This window comes from Triplophysa dalaica, chromosome 2 (assembly GCF_015846415.1).
Source record: "Triplophysa dalaica isolate WHDGS20190420 chromosome 2, ASM1584641v1, whole genome shotgun sequence".
Taxonomy (NCBI): Eukaryota; Metazoa; Chordata; class Actinopteri; order Cypriniformes; family Nemacheilidae; genus Triplophysa; species Triplophysa dalaica.
The window spans coordinates 22,070,352-22,095,652 of NC_079543.1; the positions used below are offsets into that span (position 1 = coordinate 22,070,352).

At 38.0% G+C, this 25,301-nt stretch overlaps 2 protein-coding genes across 2 annotated transcripts in view; one reads left to right on the top strand and one right to left on the bottom strand.

The window, feature by feature from the left end:
* The window catches only part of LOC130407704 (tumor suppressor candidate 3), a 70,431-nt gene extending 67,755 nt beyond the window's left edge, over positions 1-2,676 (bottom strand). Inside the window, exon 1 of the mRNA XM_056730866.1 lies at positions 2,557-2,676. Within this exon, the coding sequence (XP_056586844.1) occupies positions 2,557-2,661 (105 nt within the window). The 5' untranslated portion in view covers positions 2,662-2,676. The remainder of the gene's footprint in view (positions 1-2,556) is intronic.
* A 2,315-nt stretch (positions 2,677-4,991) lies between these two features.
* Positions 4,992-25,301, top strand: part of LOC130432999 (zeta-sarcoglycan) — a 217,581-nt gene continuing 197,271 nt past the window's right edge. The window contains exon 1 of the mRNA XM_056762635.1: positions 4,992-5,558. Coding sequence (XP_056618613.1) covers positions 5,520-5,558 — 39 coding nt within the window. The 5' untranslated portion in view covers positions 4,992-5,519. The remainder of the gene's footprint in view (positions 5,559-25,301) is intronic.

A 25,301-nucleotide genomic window follows, 5' to 3' on the forward strand; every position in this document is an offset into this window, starting at 1 on the left:
TTGAGGGTAAATATGAATAATAACTGAGAAACAGACTGATAGATAAATAAATACCGTTGGTATAGATACAGAACAAGTGCCAAACTAAATGGCTTATTTAGCATTGTTAAACACGATGACAAAGTATTTGGGGATTTAAAAACTAAATGGCAGACATCAGATTAATAAGCTTCTAAAGGGTTCGAGGAAAGCTGCCCTCTTTTCACAGTAGATGCTTTGCAAATATGCAAATCCAAGCCCAATGCCTTCTAACACTGAACAGAGCATGTCATCCAGACAAAAATAACTTGGACAAATACTGAATTGACTCATTCTTTGCTAGTGATTCATCTTAGCCTACAGGGTTTTGATTTAAGAGCAACTGCTAAAGCATGCAATACCAAACAAGTGTTGGACTAATAATATGAAAGGTTATATTGATTTTAGCTTGTAATAAATAAATAAAACCAGCAGTTGTTATGGAAAAGAAAACTTAGTTGAAAATGAACAATTCTTGAAGTTTGAAATGTCAACATGCTTTATAAATGAAAAGAAACAAAAGATTACATAAAACTACTGGTCAATTGATGTGGGTTTTTAAAGAGAAACAGGTATCAAGACAAGGGCATCCCAATGGTGAATAAAATAGGGATATTGAATATACTGAACATAAAATGTCTAACGAGAAGTATTGCTGAATTTAGTGCAATATTTATTTATATTTCAAACCAAACAAATTATATTCTGTCAACATTTACTCACCCTTAGTTGTTCCAACCCTGTATACATGTATTTGTTCTGTTGAACACAAAATTAGAAATGCTGAAGAATTGAGGAAATCAAACTTTTCTGAGGCACATTTGACCATAATGTTTTTCTTACTATGGTCGTCAATAATGTCCCAGAACTGGAAATTGCTAAAATTTTCCAAATATGTTTCTCTGTGTTCAGCAGAACAAAGTAATTTATATAGATTTGAAACAATTTGATGGCGAGTAAACAATGACAGAATTAAAAAAAAAATTGGTGAAAAACAACAAAACTAAGATTAAAGACCACTTTGGACGATGTAAACATTAACAATGCTGGTTCAACGCAGGTCCATATTTTGTTTTTTTAACATTACACAACCACTAAAGTACAACAAAAAGATCATTTATACTTAACATTAAATAAAATAAATAAAAATGAAACAGGAAGTGGTTCTGGGCGAGTGTTTACATCTTGCGAAGTGGTCCATGGTTAAATGACCTGGCTGGCTCAATCGCTTTCAAAATTTGAACCTTCAAAATGCCAAAAACAAAGAGATTCAGAAACTAAACTAGTAAAGGATCTTTAAACCCTTTGTAGAAGCATCCACCTGCCAGCTACGGAAAACAAAGGCAAACAAAAACTATGCAACTTCAGCAGGCGAAAACTGCTTACTCCATCTTTTTCCACCTTTTCCCATTAGTCAAGCCAAGAAACGAGAGGCAAAAAATTTGGCTGTGATGATGAACGAGCATCTAGGAAGAGAAAAAATATGCCTCAACCCCTGCCCACTCTCCTCCTCCAGCATTCACAGAGGGCAGCACAAACCTTAACAGATATATTAAGGTTTAAAGACAATGACTCAATACTGCCCTTCTCAGCACCCGCAGAGCATCAGGCCAGGAGGCAGGAAAGAGAGGGTGAACAAGACATGAGAGGAAGAGGAAATATGAAGAAATTAATAAAAAAGGTAAGGGGGAAAAGCAGAAAGTTGCTGCTTCACCACTTTGCCTGATTTGTGCCCAATATAATAATTGTCCTGCTAGTCTGCTGCAGAGAGAGGAATGGGTTAAATACAAATCATATTTGCATATAATATTTGCAGAAAAAAGAAAGATCATCTTAGAGTGCACCTCATATAAAATATATAAACACTGCAATAATAAGCAAGCAAGGAACTGAGTATCAAAACTCAACAATGCGAAAATGCAAAAGGTTTAATGTCCAGTCTAACTCCAGAACAACTATATGACACAACAAATATAAGATATACACGGTAAGTGTATTGAGATATTTATCTGAAAACCGTAGCAATACTTTTATAATTATTTTTTTTTCATGATCACGTGATTGACACATACATTTCCAATGAAAACATAAATTCGTAAAAATATTGAATTATTAACTCATTCAAGTTAAAAAAAGCGCATACTAAATAAACATAAAAAATTAAACTATCCATCATCCAACACACTTTTTATATTCAACATCGCATTTGCACATCATTGTGTCATATATACGGGCATGCGCGCGGCGTCACACGGACACGGGCACGCGCACTGTTCTGCGTTCCCGAGCACGGACAAAACCGAGGACGACACCTGACAAGCACTAATACAAGCTATTGTTCTCTTATCGAATATTTCTGTGTGCCTCGTGGGTGTTTAAAAAAGCGTGTTAGGGTCATATTCCTGTCAATACAATTTAATAGCGCCGACCTAGTAATAAGTAATAGACAACAGAGCTATACGCGGCATTTACGATATATTTTCTCTCAATAAACATCGCAGTCTGCTGTGAAATTTATATTTATGAATGCATCAGTACCTCCTTTTTCTTTTGACCTCCTCCTGACTGGAGACATAGAAGCAGAATTAACAATATGGATGCAAACGATAGGTTGAATGGGAATCCCATAACCACCACCGCCATGTTGAAAGATGCTCTTATCGCATCAGTGCGGCCGCGGAATTTGATTGGTTACTCTCGCCTCCAATCAGAATTCACACACTTGCGTTATGGGATTTGTAGTTTTTATTGTTTGGGGGTTAAATACCTGAAATATTTAGGAAATATTGGCCACGTATTTGAAAAAAACAACGAAATTCATTATTAAAGACTTTTTAAAACATTATAGAATTACACGATTTTGTTAAAGAATTGGCAATCAGAGGGCAAGGTGCTCTTATATAGCCTACTGTCTGTAGGACTGCTGTACCTCCAGTTTCTGCCAATGGGGGGCAAAACCGAAAAGTCTTTGATAATACAGAATTATATTGTACATGGAGAATGCATGACTTGCAAAAACGAGAGACAGTTATATAATTTTCTTAATAATAATAATTATTATTATTCCACTAAAACCAGAATCAAAATTGTTCTAAAGGTGTTCATACTAATTATTTACAGTTAAGCCTACAAATCTTTTGATGTCTACACATTGGTTTTTATCATTTGGTTTATTTTCATTTAATTTTCTCTATGTAGTATGAGAGGTAACAAAAAAAATGTCTCATGAAATTGGTGATAGCACATAAAGATTCTGCAGCTAAATGTATAGGGCTGATCATAGTTTCATGTTTTTTTATCCCTTTCAAAAACATTTTCAACTTAAAAAGGAGGATCATTGATATTTACAGTCGAACAGCTGCATTTGATTGTACACAAATATCCATATAACTGCCCAAATATGAAATGATATGACATTTATAGAGTGGTCACATGCTCTTTAATGTGCATGTACAAATAAATGACGAGATGTTAAATTCTCTCTCCTGTGTTGTTAAAACATCTGAACGAATATGATAGAATAACAATATGTCCTTAGAGTTCCTATCAGCCATATTAAGTCGTTCTTTCATCATGTTTTTATTAGCTCACGCATCTGCATGTCTGGTCGGTTCTATGTCCCCCTAAGGACCTGACTCACTCATACCTCCATAGAAAGTATGTCCTTCATTTGGCCAGCATGCATCTCCTTGCAGGAAAAATATAAGGTTAGACAGGGGTGAACACAGATGTCATTCACTGCAGAAATGTATGTGGCAAACGTCAGACTAAGTCACTTCATTGTAGCTCCTTTTTTCAAATGTTGGAATCGAGTCATTTGTATTTAGCTTTGGGGGCCAAACTCTATTCTTCTTAAATAAAATCCAGTGGCAGCAGATCATTGGATCTTACAGGTATAACTGGTGATTTAAAGATGATGTTAAGTAAATAGAAAAATGATGCTGTACAGTAAGCCGTGTTGGATATGTACACATACACGTGGCACACTTGAATGAGACAACATTTAAAGTTTAATACATCCAGGAATTACAAGCCGATATTTGCAAGTCACAGGATGATGTATGATATCCACTTATCTAGGACACAATATTTAAACCTACACATTGTGCTCGTGTCTCTGTCAACCTGCCCAGACTGTATGTAAATAGGTGTGTGTTCGTCTGCGCTGATACCCTTCTCACACACGCACGCACACACGTGAACGAATGCGCGAACACACACCATCTCCTCTGAGGTGTTCCACTTGAAACCTGTCGCGCTGTCGCTTCAGCTCATTTTACTGTGGGCTGTTAATTTGAGTCCCGACACTGGGAGTTGACGTCACCGGTGCTGAAGAGCGCACAATATACCCAGCTGAGGTCAGGTGCTCACGTAAAATCCATGCCAAGGAATGATTAATTGCGGTGGGCTCAATGAAAAAAAGATCCCACTGCATGCCCTGCATTTCAGCTGTGTATAGTTCGTTTAGCAAAATCACATACATTTTCCTAGTTACTTATTTTGAATGTGGTTATCTGCATCGAAAAGCACTTTAGAAATTGTTTAACAGGTCAATAGAATGCACTTGAGATGCAACACGCACGCATGCGAATTAAAACTTAAATAGCATTGCGGATCTCTCAGCAAACGGGCGAGTCTCTCTCTCTCTCTCTCTCTCTCTCTCTCTCTCTCTCTGTGTACATCTCTCACCCCTCGTGGCTCTAGGACCCAGGAGAATAACTATGGCTGGACAGTTTTGAGTGATAAAAAGAACTGGCTACCGACTATAAGGGGACCGTACAGTCGCCGGGTTGCGAAGTAGTGTAAAAACTAAACTGGATTGTCGCCGCGAAAGAGAGAAAAATTCCCCCCCACAATCATTCGAGGAAGATCTCCCCCCTTCCTTCTCCCGCACTCCATCCCTCCCTCTTCAGACTCCCTCTCCCAGACACAGAGCCCGTATTCAGAGGATCGGGATTCGGCTGGAGACGCGACGCGCGTTTGGATACGAGGTTTTGTGGAGATCACCAAGTAGGGCAGTATAGTGCGCCCCGTCCCTGGCATCTCCATCAATCAATCAACCAATCAATCAACCGGATAACGGAACTGGGCTGACAGCCTCCTTCTCATCCGCCTGCTCGAGTCGGACACAATTTCTTAAAATTTGCCGCAAAAGGTTGTTTTCAATGGACTGATCTACCAGTGTTGTTGTCAGTGATGTGTCGGTAGCGCGCTCAGTGATCTCAATTACAGCATGATCTCAAATTGATGGAAACACTTTTGTATTTGGAGAAGAACAGGGACAGCGACTTGGAACTCTGTTAATCTCGTGTTGAGACACTCTCAGCGAATAGTTGTTTAATACAGAATAGTTGAGATTGTCGCTGTGTGTTATACCGGGAGTCGTGATCAGCGGGCATGAGAGTGAGGAAATTCGCCGCGGCTCGGAGATCTGGGCAGGCTCGCGCTCGGGAACTACAAGGCTAGATTTTCAACTTTTGTTTCAGACTTTATCTTTCCATATGGACCGATCGGCATCGCTGGACATCGAGGCGCTGAAGGTGAGTTGCTGATGTGGTGCCGTTTTTAGAACGCCGTGTTTGCAGCTTGTCCGTGTGGCATGTGTGTGTGTTCGGGGCTCGATGCTTGTTATACAGTGCGGTGGTGGGGTGCTGGGGTTTGTGCGTGGGGTGCATTTCAATACCTCCAAGTTGCGGCCATCGGCCATTTAAGGCATACCTGCCGCTGTCGGTGGATTTTGCGGATCATCTCTTGTCAAATCACAGCACTTCGAAATTTTCAATTGCAGTTAGTCAGCCTTACACACATTATGCATTTCTGCACAGAAACAAGTCTTTCCCCGTCAAACCCCTCCCTCTATCGCCTCTCCAAGCATTTACCTTGCATATGCGTGCATCTGTATTTAACCGTATTTGGTTTAATGACATGTCTGAACTGATTCAAGCAACTTTTTAATTCGTATGCATTCTTCTATTATTTATCAATATTTATGTCCTTGGGATGATGAGATAAGAGACAACTGAAGTCCTACTCAGGCATTCCCAAACGACGGGTTTGGTTTCAGCACCTCTGGCAGTGGACAGCTCAAGAATTCAAAGTGCTGGAGAACAGCTGTATGGGAGATTTGTATGGCCGGCTCTGTTGGTGATCTTGGTGCCTTGGTATTTCTCTACTGCTATCGGGATGCGCACGCGAATATCAAGCGAACACATCAACTCAACACATCTGCTCAACACATCTGCCAGCAAAAAATCAAACGTGCGCAGGAACGTTTTTATTGGAGTGATATGCGTTGTCAATAGAAGTGCTTCTTTACCAACATTCGCTTGCTTATATAGTAGTTGTTGCTTTGGAGTCAGTTTATAAACCCACCAATTGTATGTATCTATTAAGCGAACGCTTGTCTAAAGCACCATGACGACACGGATCTTACATCCGATACTTTCCCGTCGGGCGGTTTTCTGTAGGAACATAGAATGCAGACAATGCAGACACAACACATTATGGTAAAGTGTATTATAGCCAAATATGCCGAATTATCAGGACAAATGAAAAGTCTGACCCAGTAGCTATGAACTCATCAGGGTGGTTGAAAAAGTATTTTATGAAGTGGCTGGACCACATTTTGTTCAGTCTTTAAAATCTGTCAAGAATTACAAAATGATTCTGTTGTTTATAAAGGGAGTAAAGATTGACATAAGCTTTCAGTGTTGTAACAAGAGCCCATTTGCAGAATAACAGGGAGCACCCATGCCTATTTTTCTAAATAATTTGGAAAGAATACTAGAGGAATATTTATGAACATGACATCTATTGAGCACTTGAAATTTGCAAAATGAATCCATCAAGAGCTTGTTAAAAGAACTATACCTCTGTACAGCGACACGGTCACACTTTAGAGTTTGTGCTGTGTAATTAAACAAGTAAGTACTTCTAATGAATAACATGTACTTAATATGTAAATTCTTCATAGGCTGTTTGCCAGTTGCAATTGTACTTCTTATTAGTATTATAATGAGTCATGATAACATTTAATATATGTAACATGAACACTGTTAGCAGTGTGTAACAAGTGACACTTTTCATTAAACAACAGGGCGAGAATAGATTTGGAGATAGAGGAGTCATTAAAACAGTGGTGATGAGGCAAACAGTTCTTTGCCCTTAACAGGGCATGTTCAGTGGTGGTTTAATTAAACTGGCATCTCTGGTTCGCCTCTTATCTGGAGGCGTGTATGTCCTATGAATTCCCAGGCTGATGAAATGCCTTTCTTAATCTCTTGGAGTGTCATTTCAATTTACTGCCAATCCTTTACCACCTCTGTTGAGTTCCTTTAAAGGGACAGAAAAATGCTTGGGTTCGGACCACAAACTTTGATGTGAGATTTTAAACACGAGAAGGAAATGAACGCTTATATGGCTCATTTAAGAGTGATTAAACCTTCACTATTGCTTTTATTTATATCGATTATACCTAAGAAGACAAAGAAAATCTCATTATAAGAAAGATTTTAGGTCATATTTTATGCAAGGAAAAGAAATTAAGGAAACGTTATTTTAAGTGAGAAATGGATTATTTCATTATAGCAGAAAATCTGACCAGACTACACATGACCAGCTATTTAACCAATGTCCTAGCAGCCGGTTCAGATATTAAGCAGGGCCCAGTTAAAAAATTACGAAAGTGCAAAATTTGCAAATTTCTTGAACAATTGATTAAAATGATTCTGTTCTTGAACTAAAATCTAGTTCTATTCTAACTTCTGCAGATTCTATGGTGATCAGATCTGTCAGATATCTGTATTAGATCTGCCTTAAAATTCTGTCCTCATTTACTCACCCTTGTGTCATTTCAAACCTGTATGACTTTCTTTCTTCTAAAGAGCACAAGAGAAGATATTTTGACCATTGACTTGCAAAGGTTTTGTGAAATACTGCTTTGTTTGGTTACCATCATTCTTCTGTGTTCTGCACTAGAAATAAAGTCATACTGGTTTGAAATGACTAGAGGATGAGTAAATGAGAATTTTTTGCTTTTGGGTAAACTATCCCTTTAAAAGTTGTTGCCATGTTTTTTACAGAGTTTTACATTGAAAGCACTGAACATTACATTTACATTTATTAATTTGACGGACACTTTTATCCAAAGCGATTTACAATTAGGAGAGCATATAAACATTTTATTAACACGCTAAATAGTACTATTAGTTTACAAGGCCATGATACTAGTAGGATTAAAGCTGGAGTAAGAAAAAAGAGAATGAACAACAAGGGTTTTTTTTGAAGAAAGAAACACTCTCAAGGAACTCAAAAATTACAAATTAAGTAATTGATGTCAAACTCTACTGTGACAGTTGGCAGTAGAGAAGAGCTGTATTCACAGCTACAGCTTATATTTGATCATTGTTTGATATAAACTGCACTTCCTCATTTTAAAATGATTTCAATTATGTTTTTATCCAAAGTGACTTACCCTGTATTCAGACATTATGCTTTATCTGCATGGAAGTGCATGACCTTAGCATTGCTGGAGTCATGCACTTTCAGCTACAGTAAATTAATTAAGTCCATTGGAAATTAATTGAATCCCCTGTAGCATTTAAAATGAGTGTAGGCTACGTATTTTGTTAGGGAACGAAAAAATGTGCCCTTATTAAGTTCAAAACTAACAAAATAAATTCCAATAAAATAATTGCACTGCATTCAAATGAGGTTTTCATTTATATAATCTTAATATTGCAATAAATCAACTCTTTAATTTCTCTCCCAAACTTGAGATGTGTGGTTCTTTGGGTAGAGCATGGGTTTTCACAATGCCAAGGTCATGGGTTGGATTTCTAGGGACCAAAGACTCAAAATGTATGTATCTGGACAAGTTGCTTTGAATCGATTCACCCGACAAATGTAAAATATACTTATTTGCAAACAAACAACACATACCGTATGTTCTGGTCTTCGGTGTCAGCACTCTGTACACACGCTGATCCTGGACCAGACAGTAAAAGCTGCAGCCACTCAATAGCACTAATAGCATCACAAATGGCCGTAATCCATCTTCTCTTAGGTTTGCTGCGCTGGTCCGAGTTTGACTGGCAGATGAAGGCCCCATCGGTGTCCCGATCCCCTCGCTAGGCTCAGTGTTGGCGTGTCGGGGTCCTTGCCAAGCTTTCCTTTTCATCACCCCTCTACCCCCCTTCCCTCCCACCTACATCCATTTTACACTTAATTAACTCCGTCAGTGGGAAAGGGCAGTCCTCCGATTACAACACAAGTCTCAGCAACAGCAGTATCAAATGATTAATATATATTATAGTTGAAGGAGGACAGGAATATAAAAAGAGTTGTGTTGAACATTTTCCCCAGATAGCCTTCAGCATGTAGCGGAGAAGAATGGAGGCACTTCAGTGGGTCTTGCTGAATTGCGAGAGTGCTGAACAGGTGGGGTTAAGAAAAGGTTAACGTGACTAAAGAAGAAAGCGTGGCGCAGATGATGAACTGATTGACCACCTCAGGAGTGCCAGGCAATGGAGCAGGGTGTGGTTTGGAACGTTCAACGGTTCAAATCTATTGTTTCGATGTAATTTCGATTAACATGCTTCGTCTCGTATTACAAAGACGAAAATGAACTCAAGTTTAATTACCGTTTAATTTACACCATAAATCACTGGCTTTAATCTTTTACTGCACACGTTATAATTACAATTGCGTTGCACACGTTAAAATTACAATTGCGTTCTACAGTACCAGAAAAGCTCAGTTAATTGCAAGCATCGTTTAAACACTTGGTGGCCATGGTAACAACCCACTTTTGTCATCTTTGTATAGATTTAGATTTATCCTTTTCAACCTGACATATGCATATGATACGAATACATGTCATCTGTGCAGGTATAGAATACAGTGTGAGATTCCAGGTAGCAGAAAACTTGGTGACCTCCTCAACAATACAAAAAGGAATAGCCCACACAAAAATGAAATTCTATCATCATTTACTCACCCTCAAGTTATTTCAAATCTGTATAAATGTATTTGTTATGATGCACACAAAGAAAGATATACTGGGAAGAACGTTCGCATTTGCGCCCTTTGTTTAGTCATGAGGCGTTAAACGTCGATGATAAACGTGCCCAATTATTGTCCCGGTGTGGACAGGACATTTGGGGTGAGTAAATTATGACAACATTAAAATTTTAGGGTGAACTATCCCTTTAAATTTCCTGAGTACAGTGATTAAGACACAAACTGCTTCTAAATACCTTGTCATTGGGGTCAACAGTAAGCCCATTTCTCCTCACCATGGTTGAGGAGAACAGAGGAGAGTTGAAGAGAGAAGGAAGAGAGAGGAGAGGGCTGGTTTGTTGCAATGATTTCCCACTGTGAGGCTACAGCTGAGGCAGGCAGGCAGTGATGAGATAATAGCAACTCCGAATGGACACGAAACGAGCTGGGAAAGGAGAAATACGGAGGGAGAGAAAGAGAGACATGCCCACTCTTGGATCTAGGCCGATGGTCCACATCATGAGCCAAATGAAGCGAGTGGCATGGTGAGATGGGCTATACGCCTGCCGTAAAATCGGCATCATTACAGCGCGTGGATGACAGAAGACTCTAAAGGCCAACTGTCTTCTTTCTGTCCGTCTGTCCTTTATTTGAAATTTAAATTCAATTATATTTATTTTATTCCTAACTTGCTTTTAGTCTCTTAACATCTCTTTTCACTTTAATTCCTTGTGCCCTTTTACTTTCTTGACTCAACATCTGCATTGACTCATCCGGAGAGCCATTAGCCATTAAGCAGTGTTCTTTGGTCATTTGTATTAACAATAATTAACTAAAGGAATGATAAAGATACATATCAAAATGCAGGCTGCCAGTGCAATTAACCTGCGTATTCTGAAAGCAAATTAAACTCCAACCTTCTCGAAGTGTAATTTACATAAGCTTAAATAGTCTCATAGACTTGTCAGACAATGCTTTGTTCGTTTTGCTTCATTTGAAACATCTTAGCAGCATCTTGGAAGATTGCGTGTACACAGTCCAAGAACTTGTCTTTTAGATAGATGAGAACAGAATGCTACCAGCAATGGAAGATAATAGGATTGGCGCCATACATTCAAATGCTTATTAAGAATTGGAAAACGTTCAGATGATTTTGTCCCATACTGGTGGCCAGGGAAGACTGTGAATACAAGGCAGAGGGTGTTAACAACCAGATCTTGTAGATCTTTATTGTCAAGCAGCGAGAGGGAATTGAGTGAAAACCTGAGATTTAGCTCTACAATCGTACAAGAGGAGTTAATGCGCCGATGCAATTATCTCATCGAGGCCACTAGCACGCTGAGCGTGCCAAATTCACTCACAATTATACACAGTCATTACGCACTGACTGTTCCCGCATTCATCTGCTGTAAATTCACGTGCTTCCGTAGAGAGCTATGAGGTGTTTACATTACTGTAACTCGACCATGACTCTTCATTGCTATAACTCTCTGCAGCTGTGTCGACAGGGTCCAATGAATGGTGGGATGACAAGCACATTTTTGTGTCAGCCTGATCTTGTGGGGAATTCGTTACTATTTTACAAGGTTTCTTATCCATATGAATTTTCATGACATGCATTTTACAAAACAAAACTATTTTAGAAAAACTATGTTGTAGCCCCGCCCCTAAACCCAACCATCACTGGGGCTAAATCAAAGCGTGACAACGTATAAATTACTTAAATTTATACAATTAATACAAAAAAGTAACAGATTACTGTGAGAATGTGTTAAAATTGTGAAAAGTGAATGTGTAACTTTATCAGTCGCATTCCCAATTTGTTTTAAAATATTAAAAAAATGCTTTCTTTACTGCGCACTACTTATCTATGCCCATTAAGGCATAAACAGCCCCTAAAAAGATAATATATATACCTTGATTTTAAATTCGAGATTGTTGCATCCAATTTGGTAATTAGAACATAAACTGTTGATCATTTTTTTTTGTAAGTGCCTTAATTCGGGCAGGTACTGTACCAAATTATCAATGATCTTAGGGATGCACGATGAATCACGGTTAACACTAAATATTGTCTAAATTGTCCTGATTAGAGCGATTATGGTATCGGAACGTCTGCGTTTATGTTTCATGTGCTGTTTGTCTGAAGCACAGCTCTGTGATCAGTAGAAAAAGCTGATCGATGTGAAAGCATTGCAATTTTAAGTCGCTTAAAGTGCATTTAAAAAGCAATACCTGTCAAACATCATCATTAGAAATATATTTTATTGTCATAAACATACCTTAGGAGGATAGAAGAACAGTGATAGAAAGTTCCCCATAGGCATTTCATGGAACTAAGTGCGTTATGATACTTCTTCTGTGGCATTTATTTGTAGTTTCTGCGTGTGAACGCCCTCTGGCTTTCAGATTCAGCAGCATTCAACCGTACCTCACTGACAAACTGCTAAAAAACAAAAAAACGCAGACGACCGGCAAATAGTGTGTGGTTTATTTTTGATTTATCGTGCAGCCCTAAATTATGTTATTGAATACAATGTTCTCCTGAATTGACAGTAATCATAAAAAATCTTATTTTACAAATGCATTCAGTGTCTTGGGTGCGCTTGTCATCAAACTTAAATTGTTTCTTTCTCTGTCCGACTGTGTGCTCATCTGCCGTAATGTTGTCAGAGTCTGGTTTTCTCACATTCTAACTTTGCCTGACAGTAACCATGGTAATAACCAAAGAGAGCAAGACATGATTAAACTGAAGTGTCTAAAGGAGAAAGTAATTAAACACTATGTGAGATATGCTTTGGTTTCCCTTTCCCCGTCTTCAATTCGATTGACTTTAGACTTAGAAGCTCACACAAAAATATGTCGTTTGGTGTATATCAAGCAACGTTTTTTCTTCCCACTATTTTTCTTTTCACCAGCCTTAAAAGCAACTTTGTTATTGTGGGCCACCTTCCTGTCCCAGGTACATCTGGCATTCGGCGTAGTTTTGTGATGCATTTGTTGCGTCTCTATCTGATATTTGGGGGGCTCAGATGTTCAGTTTCTAGGATGTGATTTTCTTGGGCCCTTTGATGTATCTTTTTGATCTCCGTGGTGAGGCAGCACGCCTCAGCTTCTCTTCCACGACTAATGTCCAGTTTAAGATTATTTTATTCGCCTGAAAAGCCATTTGATGTTCAATATTTCTATTATGTTTTCGAAAAATCTAAATAAAAGCAAAAACAAACACACAAGCATTGTTGGCTACAACAAAGAGATACAGCGAATCTCCAGCAGAGCTGAGACCCAGCACAAAGAGAATGTTTTTTATGTTATAATACAGCAAAGACATTTAGATGCTGAAGAATTACAGGTTTCCTGTGCAGTTCTGTAAGACGAATGAAGGACAAAGACAGAAACTACTTCTGACAGCTCTCTTGTTCAGTTCTGTTTTATTGCTTTTTTAAACGTCCTTTCCTAAGAAGGTGTCGGTGTTCCTTTTTTCTCTTGGTTGACATCAAAACTGATTCTGTTGCAGAAACTGAAAAAAAATTCTGGTGCAGAATCCCAATGGAAAGTTTTTGATGAGGAAATGAACAATCTTTTCTAGGAAAAGCCTTTTATTTTCTATCTTTTTAAAAGCTGAGGAAGCTTAACTTTTCTCTTAAACTGCTCATACTAAAAATCTCATTTGTTAATTTATTCATTATTATTTGCTGGCTTAGGATTCAATTCATTTGTAAGGAAGATATGGATTTCTACTACTTCATAATAACTATTACTTTCTATATTTACTAAGGTATTTCAAGTTTTAGGTTTGGCCTAGAGAGTCTTGTACTGTAATTGAAGTGGCTGCTTGTGAAACATCTTCTATTCATGCCAGCTTGAATTTGCAATATAGAAAATCGTTGTCTTTTGAAATCAGACAAAGTGTGTAATAGATTTTCGACAGGGTTCTCAGATTGGCCTTCCAAATAATACTTTTTTTTCCCTTCATCTGCCTTGCCATTGATTTCTCTGGTACATGAAAGGTTCCTTTAACAAAGCCCTGATGTTTGATGCTTTTGTCATAAAGTCCAGGCAGAGCAGAACAATCAAGATCACAAAAAACACGAATCTCAACACAAAACTCAGGTTCGGGCCATAAGAATTTTAGCACACTTGCTTAAAAAAATCCCATGTTGGAGCTGTTACACTGAGGTCTGTGCAGGTCCGTGAAATATTTTTCATCTGTTATTATTTAAATTCTGTTTATAGTCTTAACAGGAACAGTGAGACTGATTTATACTACAAATAATCATGTGATATTGTATTTAATGTTGAAAGAAACCTATCTGGTAGATTCTCTGTTGTGTTTTTGTAAGCGTGATTATGGATGCAGGTCATGGGCCAGTTAACCAACAGTTTGGTTATTTTTTATTCAATAACTGTATGTTTATTCTACAGTGTGTATCTCCATAAATCAATATTATAGGTCCCAAAATCATGAGAACAGGGTTGACAAGATTATAACTTTTAGAAAATAATTTGTTGTTTATTGATGGGACAAGATAACAGTGCCTTTGTATTTAGGTAGGTTAACCGACACCCTCCACGTGTGTTTTTTAATCTGGCTGCGAAGCTGTTCTGAGGTGCAACTGAGTGTTGATATTATTGAGTGTTGGACTGAGCAGTGGTTGTTATTTTTTGCAACAGGTTATCACCAGATGTCTGGTCATTACAAGCCGAATGCAGTTTTGCGGTTACTCAAGGTTCAAAAAGAAAGTAGCTGGATTACTGGATGAAACATTTAAGAACTTCATAATGGCTCAAAATGGGTTTCTTAGCAACTACATTTACATTTACGCATTCAGCAGATGCTTTAATTCAAAGTATATTTATTCTATGCATTTGAAGATCTATATATTTGATCAGTATGTGTTTCCTGGGAATTAAAGGCATAACTATTGTGGTGAAAGCTCCATGTGTTACAGTTTTTAGTAGATTTACACCAGTATATATATTTTTTTAAAAACTGCAGTTAAAATATGTTTATTTTATAAATAAACAAATCCTATGTAATATTATACCTAGTATTAATGTTAAAATGCAATACATTTAAATGTGTAAACGTGTCATTTACTAAGGAGAGTGCATGCATGGGTTCACACATTATTTCTGATCATGAATTGAATTTGAACGTTATTTAGTATTTAATTTATAATCTTTCAGAAGCTATAATTAAATGAAGTTTACATTTTATTTAAGTATTTTATTTTGTATGTTTGTTTTGTTAGAGTCTAGAGAGAGACAAGGAACATTGGGATAAGAAATGAGAACAGGATCCAGGAAAGGACCATGAGTGCATGTTGGCGCACAACTGATGATTTTCTTTGAATTAAGACAAAAAAATGATCAGCGATCTTATCTTTAACAAGCCTTGGAGAGATAATTCACCCAAAAACAATACAAAAAGAACACAAAAAGGTGATATTTTGAAAAAGGTTGTTAACTGGACCCCATTCACCTGTATTGGTTTGTGTCCATAGAAGTGAATGGGGTCCAGTGCTGTTCAGTTACCGACTTTCTTCAAGATATCTTCATTTGTGTTCTGCGGAGAACAGAAAGTCATAAAGGTTTGAAATGACAAGAAGGTGATTAAATGATGACAGAACTTTTATTTTTGGGTGAACTATCGCTTTATGCTTATAAGAAAGTACCAATTATAAACAACACTCACAATGGCCAATATGGTTACTGCCATATTGTGCCAAATACTTTTAAAGTTAAGTCTATGGCCTTGTGTCTGTCCTATGGTTCCCATAATCATCTGAGACTGTTTAACAGGTGATAAAGAGTCAGACCTCAATAGTCTTTCCTCAAGGGAAAGAGGATTTACCCCTACATACTTCCCCTACATCCCCCACTGACCACAGACATCTGGTACCTTCCCAGAATGGTGGGCAGGAGTGTGTTGGTCTACCAGCACAGACAAGCTTCTGAGAACAGACTTCCTCTGGGGGGACAGCATTCAGACCCACTGGATCAGGGTCATGTTTACTGTGAGGTGTTCGCTAAGGCCGTGCAGAGTTACGCACTGACTATCAGAACATTTCTGCAGCCACTGAGTGGTCAATTTCAGGGCCATTTGAGAGCTGCTATGATATACCGGTATTTGAGAACGGCAATTTTACCCCAACTTGTTCATTTCTGTTCTATTCCCCACTTTCCCTGTTTCTTCGCTTTCTTTTAGTTCAAGTATGACAAGTCGAGTATGTTCAATCCATCGAGAATGCAGAGGACAGTCAAAGCTTGCTGGTGTCAGTCACCAGGTAGGTTCAGCACTGGGGTAAACTCCCAATTTCATATAGTGTTTATTAAAAAGCGACAGATGATCGATGTTAGCCATAGGCAAATGTGTCATGTGTTCAACTCATATCATTGTCTCTGAGGTTTTACCTTGACCTGAGAGTGACATAGTAATTTTTAGAGGCGGCGCAGGCATGCACGATCACGCGCAAGCTCATAAACCACCATCAAAGGTTTGTGTCCCTTGTTGAATCTTCCAGACCGTGGATCGATGATAAGACTATGTAAGAAATGCAAGACCTTGTGCTTCTGGAGAGCCTCAATACACATAATAGTTTAACACTCCATGTTTGTGGTTGGAAAAGAATGCTGAGAAAGATCTGTAAAGTATATGAAGTATGCCTTTGTATACTTTTAATTCAGTTATTTTTTCTTCAGGTGTCTGGCAGGTGAGTAGATGGTCCAGCATTGTTGTCTGGATGCATCGGAGGCATGCACATAAGCCTGTGTCTGATGATGTCTCTCACTAACTAAAGAAAAAATGGGTGCATAAAGCAATCAAATTATAGCCTGTCTGATTTACATTGCATTGTGTAAATAGACACTGAACCGCAGACATAAAGCTACTCTGCCAGCTTAAGAACATGCACTACTGTTCAAACGGATCACCTTACTAAAATGCATTTTGTTACTATTTCATCCCCACTGACCACTCTGCCATCTCTTTGAGAAAGAGTCTTAATGGCACATCACTTCTTTGATCAAACCCTTCATCAAAACCTCATAATAGCACAGCATTCCCTTTTACAACCCTATTGGAGAAGACAACACTGGAGGTGCATCCCCATTGGATGACATCTCTCCGTCTCCAGTTGTGATTGAAGCATATCCGACCACACTGGGTGTGTGTGTTGGGCTGGCATAGCAATTATGAATTAGTTCTCTTGGTACCCCCTTTGTGATCCGCCTGCATTCTAATTACCATTCCGGTCTGACAGAGAAAAGCACTGACCTCAACTTAAGCAGCAACTGGAAATAGAACCCGCACGGTACGGTACTGTTCGACGGCATCTACAGCCCACTATCTCTTCTCCTTTCTCTCATTTTTTGTTATCTTCTTTATCTTCATCCACCATTCTCTCCCCCCCTCTCTCCGACGGTTACGTCATTTCACTTCCTGTACACCCCACCATCACCCTTTTTTTCACTTTCTCTCCCCCCACACAGCTTACAAATTCCTCCTACAGAGGAACATTATTGTGAGCGTGAGATTGCGAGAGAAAGCGAAACGCACGGCATACTCAGAAAGAAGAGCAGCTTTGTAGAGAAAATAAAGGTGGATAGAACTGCTGTTGATCACCCTTGCTCCCCTCCCGGCGTTTCTCACCAACGACTCTGGGACTTATCAAACTCTCAACCTTTGCTTGCTGAGGCAGTCCAGTGCTAACAACTGCAGTTCACTAACGGTGGGTCAAATGAAACTATCTGTTTTCACAGTCAAGCAGCACTGTTGAACTCATTCTGCAAACTTCTTGCTGGACCAGCATCATTGTTTCTGTCTACATTGCATACTCGTGAGCTGGATTACAAATTTACAACTGTACGTTCCCTGGAATCGAACCCGTCCTCTTTGCATTGCTAGCTGCAGGATTCTATTTGTTAATCATTGGCTTTATAGTAAAAGAGCTCTCATCACCCGACAAAACAGAGATCAGCTTTAGAGACTCTAGGAGTGTTTGCATTCCTTGACAGAAATAGCTTCTGGTGTGCATTTGGATGACAATATATACGTGAGTGGATTGTTTGATGCAACTCAGCCACTTAAGTGTGGATTTGTTGGAATCGATCTTTAAGCCTTTCTTGTGGTAATACCAGCAAAAAAGTGTCAACAATTCAGATGCACAGACAAATGTAACAGACTGTTTCATTGCTTGAAGGTCCAGTGTGTAAATTCTTGGAGGATCTATTGACAGACATGCAATATTGTATACATAACTTTCTTTCGAGGTGCATAGGCATTACATAATGAAGCGTTATGTCTTTATTTCCTTAGAATGAGCTATTTCTATCTACACACAGCAGGGCATCTTACATGGGATCTGCCATGTTGTTTCTACAGTTGCCCTAAATGGACAAACTGCTCTACAGAGTGTGTTTTGTAAATACGTTATTTCCTTCGGCAAAGAAGCGGAAACGTGACGATAGCTTTGTCCTGTATCAGCCCCTGTATTGCTTTGAAAGGGAGGAGTGGAGTGAACCATTGGTTGCAATTGGCAACCTCACCGCTAGATGCCCCTACAATTTATACACTGGACCTTTAAGGAAACCTTTTATGCATTGGGCATTAAAGCTGCTTTTATCCAAAGCAATTCATGAAATAAAGATTCATACTAGTTGCATAGTCCCTGGGGTTTGAAGCCATGACATTGGAGTTGGTAAATGTTTATGTCAAAATGTAAATATTGAGTTACATATTAAGTGTTTACATCATAGAAAGAAAGAAAAAGAAAGAATCTCAGCTATTTTGCTTCAAATCGGATAAGGCCTTCTGACAGAAAAGTAAGGCCAAAAGTTATAACTCTTTAAGGTCTCAAATGTTTCTTTAGCAATGAAATTGAATGTAGAGCAAAGAGGAAAAATAGACCCCAGCAAGAGTTTTTGAAACAATCTCTACAAACTGTCCCAAGGCAAACTCAATACAAACCAAATACAACTCAAACATACTCACCAGAAACTTCCAAGAGCAAACAATCTGCACAATTTTAAAACCTTGAGTTATAAAGATGCTTATTATATGTCACCAATTGTCTCTTTTATGTATATTTTAATCTCTCCTACAAAGCAAAGTTATTGATACTTAAATGAAACAATTTGGAATTCCATTCCGTCTTCTGAGCTTAACTTTGAGAAATATTTTTTATCTGGGTTGCGATTTGCATGCATATTTATGAGCAACCTCCCTCTCCGAGTCCATCAATAATGAAAGTCAACTGATATGCAGAAAATATTATCCGTAACAAATCATAATAGTTGAGGGGGATTTCATCTAGACTCATTCATTTCCTTTACGATGACCTCATTTATGTCACTTCTGCAGTTACAATAGATTGACTACTAGAGAAAGACGTCTCAAGTTTGGGTTTCTGTTCTTAGATGACTAAATTCCTGACATTGTGTTACAATGAAAAGCTTGTTTTTTATTATTCTTTTCCTCACACCACTCAGAAGTGAAGCTTGTTGGAGGGGATATAGCCCTATTCGCTCGGTCTCCTTCTCTCTCTCTCGTCGTACCCTACCTCAATCATTTTAAGAGACCGAGAGGTTCTCTTCTGTCTGAATCAATTATTGAATTGCCGCCTCTTGAAAAGCGTCCAACCCTGGGAGGTATAAATCTGAAACAATCTGGGCCATTACAAGATTATACTCAAACCTGATGTATTGTGACCCTACAAGCACTCGCTCACACATACACACACATGCACGCACCAAGCATATCTGAATTAGCAGCAAAGCAAAAATCAAGGCATTCAGACCTTTGATGTGCACAGTGTGGTATAATCCACTGTTGAAAGCCTGAGAGGAAGAAGTGAGAGAGAGTGTGTTGGTGTGGGAAAGTGTTTGTATAGCTGGAAAAAGATTTTAACAAGAAGCTCGGCCAGTACTTTTTACTTCTACTCAAAGAACCAATAACCAGTTAATAGCATCCCAATCGCCCATCTGTTTATTTAGTGCGCATGCGTGAGTCACAGTGTGTTGTGTGTTATTTCTCCAAACATATTAGCTCCGTCTCAAAACTTAATGGACAACCCTGCTATCTGCTGCCTGCAAAGGCACTGTCCAAAACGAAATTGAACGTCATAAGTGAGTGATTTGAAGGTTTATTTATAGGCCTCAAGCCGCACTCGATTCACGCATATAGAACTCTTCACATGAAAGGCAGGGAAGCCACTCAAAACGGAGTCCATTAGTTTGATACTAATGACATTTTGATGCTAATGCTAATGATGCTAATAATGAACTCTAATAAGCAACTAGTTTGTTATCAATTAGTTTGATATTCTACTACATTTCTCCTCATTTCATCCACCAACTTCTTAGACATTTTAGACTCAATGCAAAGCCTAAAGCTATACTCTTCCTTACCTTTTGCAGATGCTCTACAAAGCATCTTAAAGTGCATTATATTATACAGTTTATCAGTACACAAGCATCATGCTACACAGATTTTTTTTTTTAAGGCATGCAAATGATAAAGGAACAGATAGGAACAATTGGTAGGTTTGCACCTGCCTTAGCATTTACCACCTTTATTATTTTGAAATGCCAATATTTTGTGTATCTACGAATCAAAGAATGTTTATGCTTTATGCATTTAATTAGGAGATTATGCCATTGTACAATGTCAGAAGAAATGGTCAAACATTTTTGCTTGGTTACATTTTCGACCATTTTTTTCCGACAGTCTATAAATATATAGAAAAACCGACTCATGACATTGCACTTTTTTTTGTTGAGTTCCTCACGGTGATTGGTTTCAAAGCTCTAGATATTGATGAGGTAGAATTAGATACACAATACACATTCACTCACTTACATGTCAGCATGATTTTAAAGACCTGTGTGCTCGTTTCCACTTCCTCTCCCTCTCAACCCTAAAACCAAACACATTTTCCAGACGAAGGATGATGTTTGCTTTTAACCCAGCATTAATTACCCACAAGTCCTTGGGTTGAATTCTTAAACAGTATGGATCAATATATCGTAAAAGCCCGTTTAAGGGGGAGTGGTGTAACAAACCAGCTCTTTCTAACACAGCAGACAGGTTAGTGTAGTTATCTTCCCAACATCTATATCAAACCTGCCGTAACAAACCTTATATTTATATGAAAGCATAAAAATGCTTGAATGCTTTGACTTGTTACTGGATATGCAATTGAAAGAGCGTGTTACCTAAATGTGATTTTTCATTTTGTTAATTCAAATGTACATAAACACCTCCATAAACACATCCAGTCAAACTAAAAGCTTGTTTTTCTCCACTGCGGTGTGAACGGAGGACACAAATTTGCAAGACAATATTGCTGTCAAATTAGTATCAAATGGTTACATTAGAAGTCTCCGTAAACTGCCTGCAGTACTTCCTGTCATTTCCTAGATGACTCCTTCAGATGGAGAACACGATGCAAAATACTAGCTGAGGTCTACCAGCGATTTGCATGGACAATGATACTGTAAACTGTTTATATCATCTAAATAGGTGCACTAACCCACTGAATCGCCACCTCATAGGGCTCCATTATGTGAGTGTTTTATGCCATGTCATTGAATAAACAGCCTCAATCCAGAATAACTGTAATTTAATAACTGAACTCTTGCGGCCATTCAGCTAGACACAGATCTTACTCACAGGACAGCCAGATAGTGCTGGGCTAAATTACTCACATTATGAACATTCGCCATTTAAATAGCTTCTTGGTCTAAGAACAAATCTGGCAAAGTTTCCGTGAGAACGTGTCATTTTTCAGATAGTGGAATAATCGTGTCATTTCCTAGATTGTGATACACACCATTGGCTCATGTTTTTGATGGATCGCCACAGGTCTGCTAAACATCAACACATACAGTTTACCCAACATATGGTATGATATGTGTGTGAAAAAGTGTTTTCCGTCACTCCTTTATACTGTATATCTAGCCAATAAAGCAGAAGAGAGAGAGATCATACTTCAAGTTGAATTTCTTAAAAACCCAAAGACTGAGAACAACAATAGTGATGCATTGGGTGTCATGGGACTTTTTCGTAGAGCTGAGCCCACAGCAATAGCAAATAAACCAACAAATAAAAAATAATCAAAAACTGGATTTGAAAGTGCATTCAATTGAATTGACTAAACCTCTTTTTCCACATTTCCCGTCACCGTGGCGTCTCGTTTTTCTATAATGTGCCAGAGATGCACTTATCTCTTCCTTATTTTCTCTCTCTCTCTCTCTCTCTCTCTCTCCCTCTAATGTACAGCTACAGCTTCCACTTCCTCCATCAACAGCCACTCCTCATTCCAAAATGTTTTCCTTCACTTTCTAATTCAAGCCAACCATAGCAGATTATTCATACATATGCAGTAACTTAGATTTGTGAATACATCATTTCAATATACTTTTCGTCTCTTTTGAAATATTTCAAACTTGATTAAACTGGGAGACCCAGTTATGTTTCCGTCATGCTGTATCAAACCAGTATGCTACACAGAATGCTGTAGCACACTGCAGCACATTCCCATACATTCCTAATATACCGTTTCAATATTTGTCACATCAGGGTACATCTAGTATGTAAAAAGCTGTGCAGGACAAATGACGTTGCTTCTACAAATCATGCTTAAAACAGGTTGAATGGAACCAGTTGCATATGAAAAAAAAGGGCCAGAATGTTCTTTTAAATCACTCAGTTTGTGTTCCAAAGAGAGAGAAGGACAAAATGATGAGAATTCATCATAAAATGAGGTATACTAAGTTGCTGATATCAGCTTAAAAAAAATGTCTGCCATTAAACAAGAGGCACATCACAAAAACAAGCACACTGTGTTTGTTCCCTTTCTCCAGAGTTATATTTAACAGATGACAACAGCAAAATGTGCATTTTTTGTTAGAAAAACTACAAAATTCAAAAGAAAAACTACATATACAAGTAGGGTGTAGTTTTTCCACCAAGTTTTATAATTCCTTCCAACAAGAATACTATATGGAGAAAAATAATGGGATACCCCGTATAATACCCCAAGTACCATACAATACCATATTAAAGAATTGTGTTTCCATCTTTGTTGGAACAATTTGATTATTTATTTTTTATATTATATTTATTTGATCATATATTTTTTATTTATAAGTCTTGTCCTTTAAGTTCAATGTAAAATGTATTAATTAAAAAATTGTTGCGGCTCCCATTAGGCACAGTGCGTGCTCCCTTTTAGCTCATCCACATTGAAAGTCTACGTAAATACTTTATAACTATAAATATTCACTGATGGATGTCACTTTAAGTTGATCTTAATAAAATGGTCTTCAAAGCATTAAGATATCGAAATCGAGATGGAACTTTTTCGGCCTGAAGATGAAGAGCCATGTTATCTGTTCAGAGAAGGAGCCATCAGAAAATGAATATATGTCATGTCTGTCAAAGAAGGTACACATAAAATACAAATAAGTTCAAATTAATTTAATAAAATGCAACATATTTGTAACCCGGCGTGAGAAAACTATTGTAAACACCTTGATGTAAAGAACATCCTGTGAAAATATACCATTATTATTACAATATAAATTATTTAAGTGGTCTGTTTTTTTGTAATTCACTCTGTACCTTTAAATAAAACATGTTTCAATGATTCCTTAAAAACATTGCTTAAAATATACAAGAATTTTATTAAAAACATGATGTGAGCTTGAAGGGGACATCAATGTGCTACATAAGTAGACTTTTTGCGTTTATTGATGTAATCTTAATAACAATGCTTTTTCAATTAAATAAAGTCAAATATTATTGTATGAAATAATAATATAACAGAACCTTGTGACCAAAAATTATTATCCTGTGAACTAAAAAGGTCTTAATGTAGATTTTGGTGAGCTAAATAGGTACGTTTAACCTAGTGAAACCTGTTCATTAGAAAATTAGAACTAATACTTTTGTCCAAATAGTGTGTTTTTAATATTCATCAAGATGACCGACTTTTTCTATTTTTAGACTTTTACTCTTGCCTTGAGTGAAAATTTGGATAAAAATGGCCATAAAATGACCATTAAAATGAGGCTTCCTGCTCATCTCCCAAGGTGCTCAGAATATTTATAAATGCATCTGAAAGCCCTAATGATCCAGTCATAAGCTACAGGAATATTATCAGCCTTCTGTTCTGTAAAATATCAATGTAAATTGACTATCTAGTGACCTGATTATGGAGACCTTTAATCTTATTATCAGGCACGATTGAAATTCAAGCAATTCCGTCTCGCACGCTGCAAAATTTGTGTGCGACTGAAAGAACGGGGATACCATCGTAAGGTTTACCATTCCTGCGATAATGAGATCTCAGTTTAGCACCCCCCCAGACCCGGCGGTACTGACACACGCGGCATTCTCTTCAGGCCTGCTTAATTACATTGCGCCTCATAAACCTCTAAACCTGCCAAATAAACACTCTCTCGGAGGACCTGGGTGCTGTACTTTTCACATCGTAGCCGCTTTGAAGGGGCCTTTGTGAAATTCAAACTATGTGAACTGACACGGCCCGTGTGCGCCTTCCGTTTTCAGGCCCCGGATCGTGCCAAAAAAAACCTATATTCTTAGTAATGGGATATGTGTATTCAATATGGGGAATTTAAACTGGTTCTTTACTGGCCTTTTACTGAACCTAAACTAAAATAGACTTGGCAACTGAAAGGAACAGATTATTTTCTGGTGAAAAAGCGGGGCTGATTCGCAGCATGTTAAAGTGAAAGCTTTGCGCAACACATGAGTTGATTTAGCACATTGAGTGAATTTCAGGACAGATATCGCAGCGTGCGCGCTCACAGGTTGTTTACGTTAGCACTCGCCGGATTAGAGGTGAAGATAGTGTCAGTATCTCGACTGTCTGGAGTCTGGAGGATCTCTCTTTTTTTGAGATTAGTTTTTTGCTGATACAGTATAAGCATCATTTGTCTGATGGTAGAGGTAGATGGATGCATTTGATGTGTGTTTGAGTATTTTTATTCCACTTTAGACCCTTTATTCACCCGCACTCTTAAAAACAAAGGTGCCTCATAGAAGAACCTTTGTGGTCTAAATGGTTCCACAAAAATCCTTTACATCCGAAGAACCTTTCTGTTTCATGGTTCTTCAGATTATAAAAAGGTATGAAAGAAGTAGTTATTTAAAGAACATTTGACGGAATGGTTCTTTGTGGGACTTAAATGGTTCTTCTACGGCATTGCTGAGAAGAACCTTTTAAGCACCTTTATAAGCACCTTTATTTTGAAAA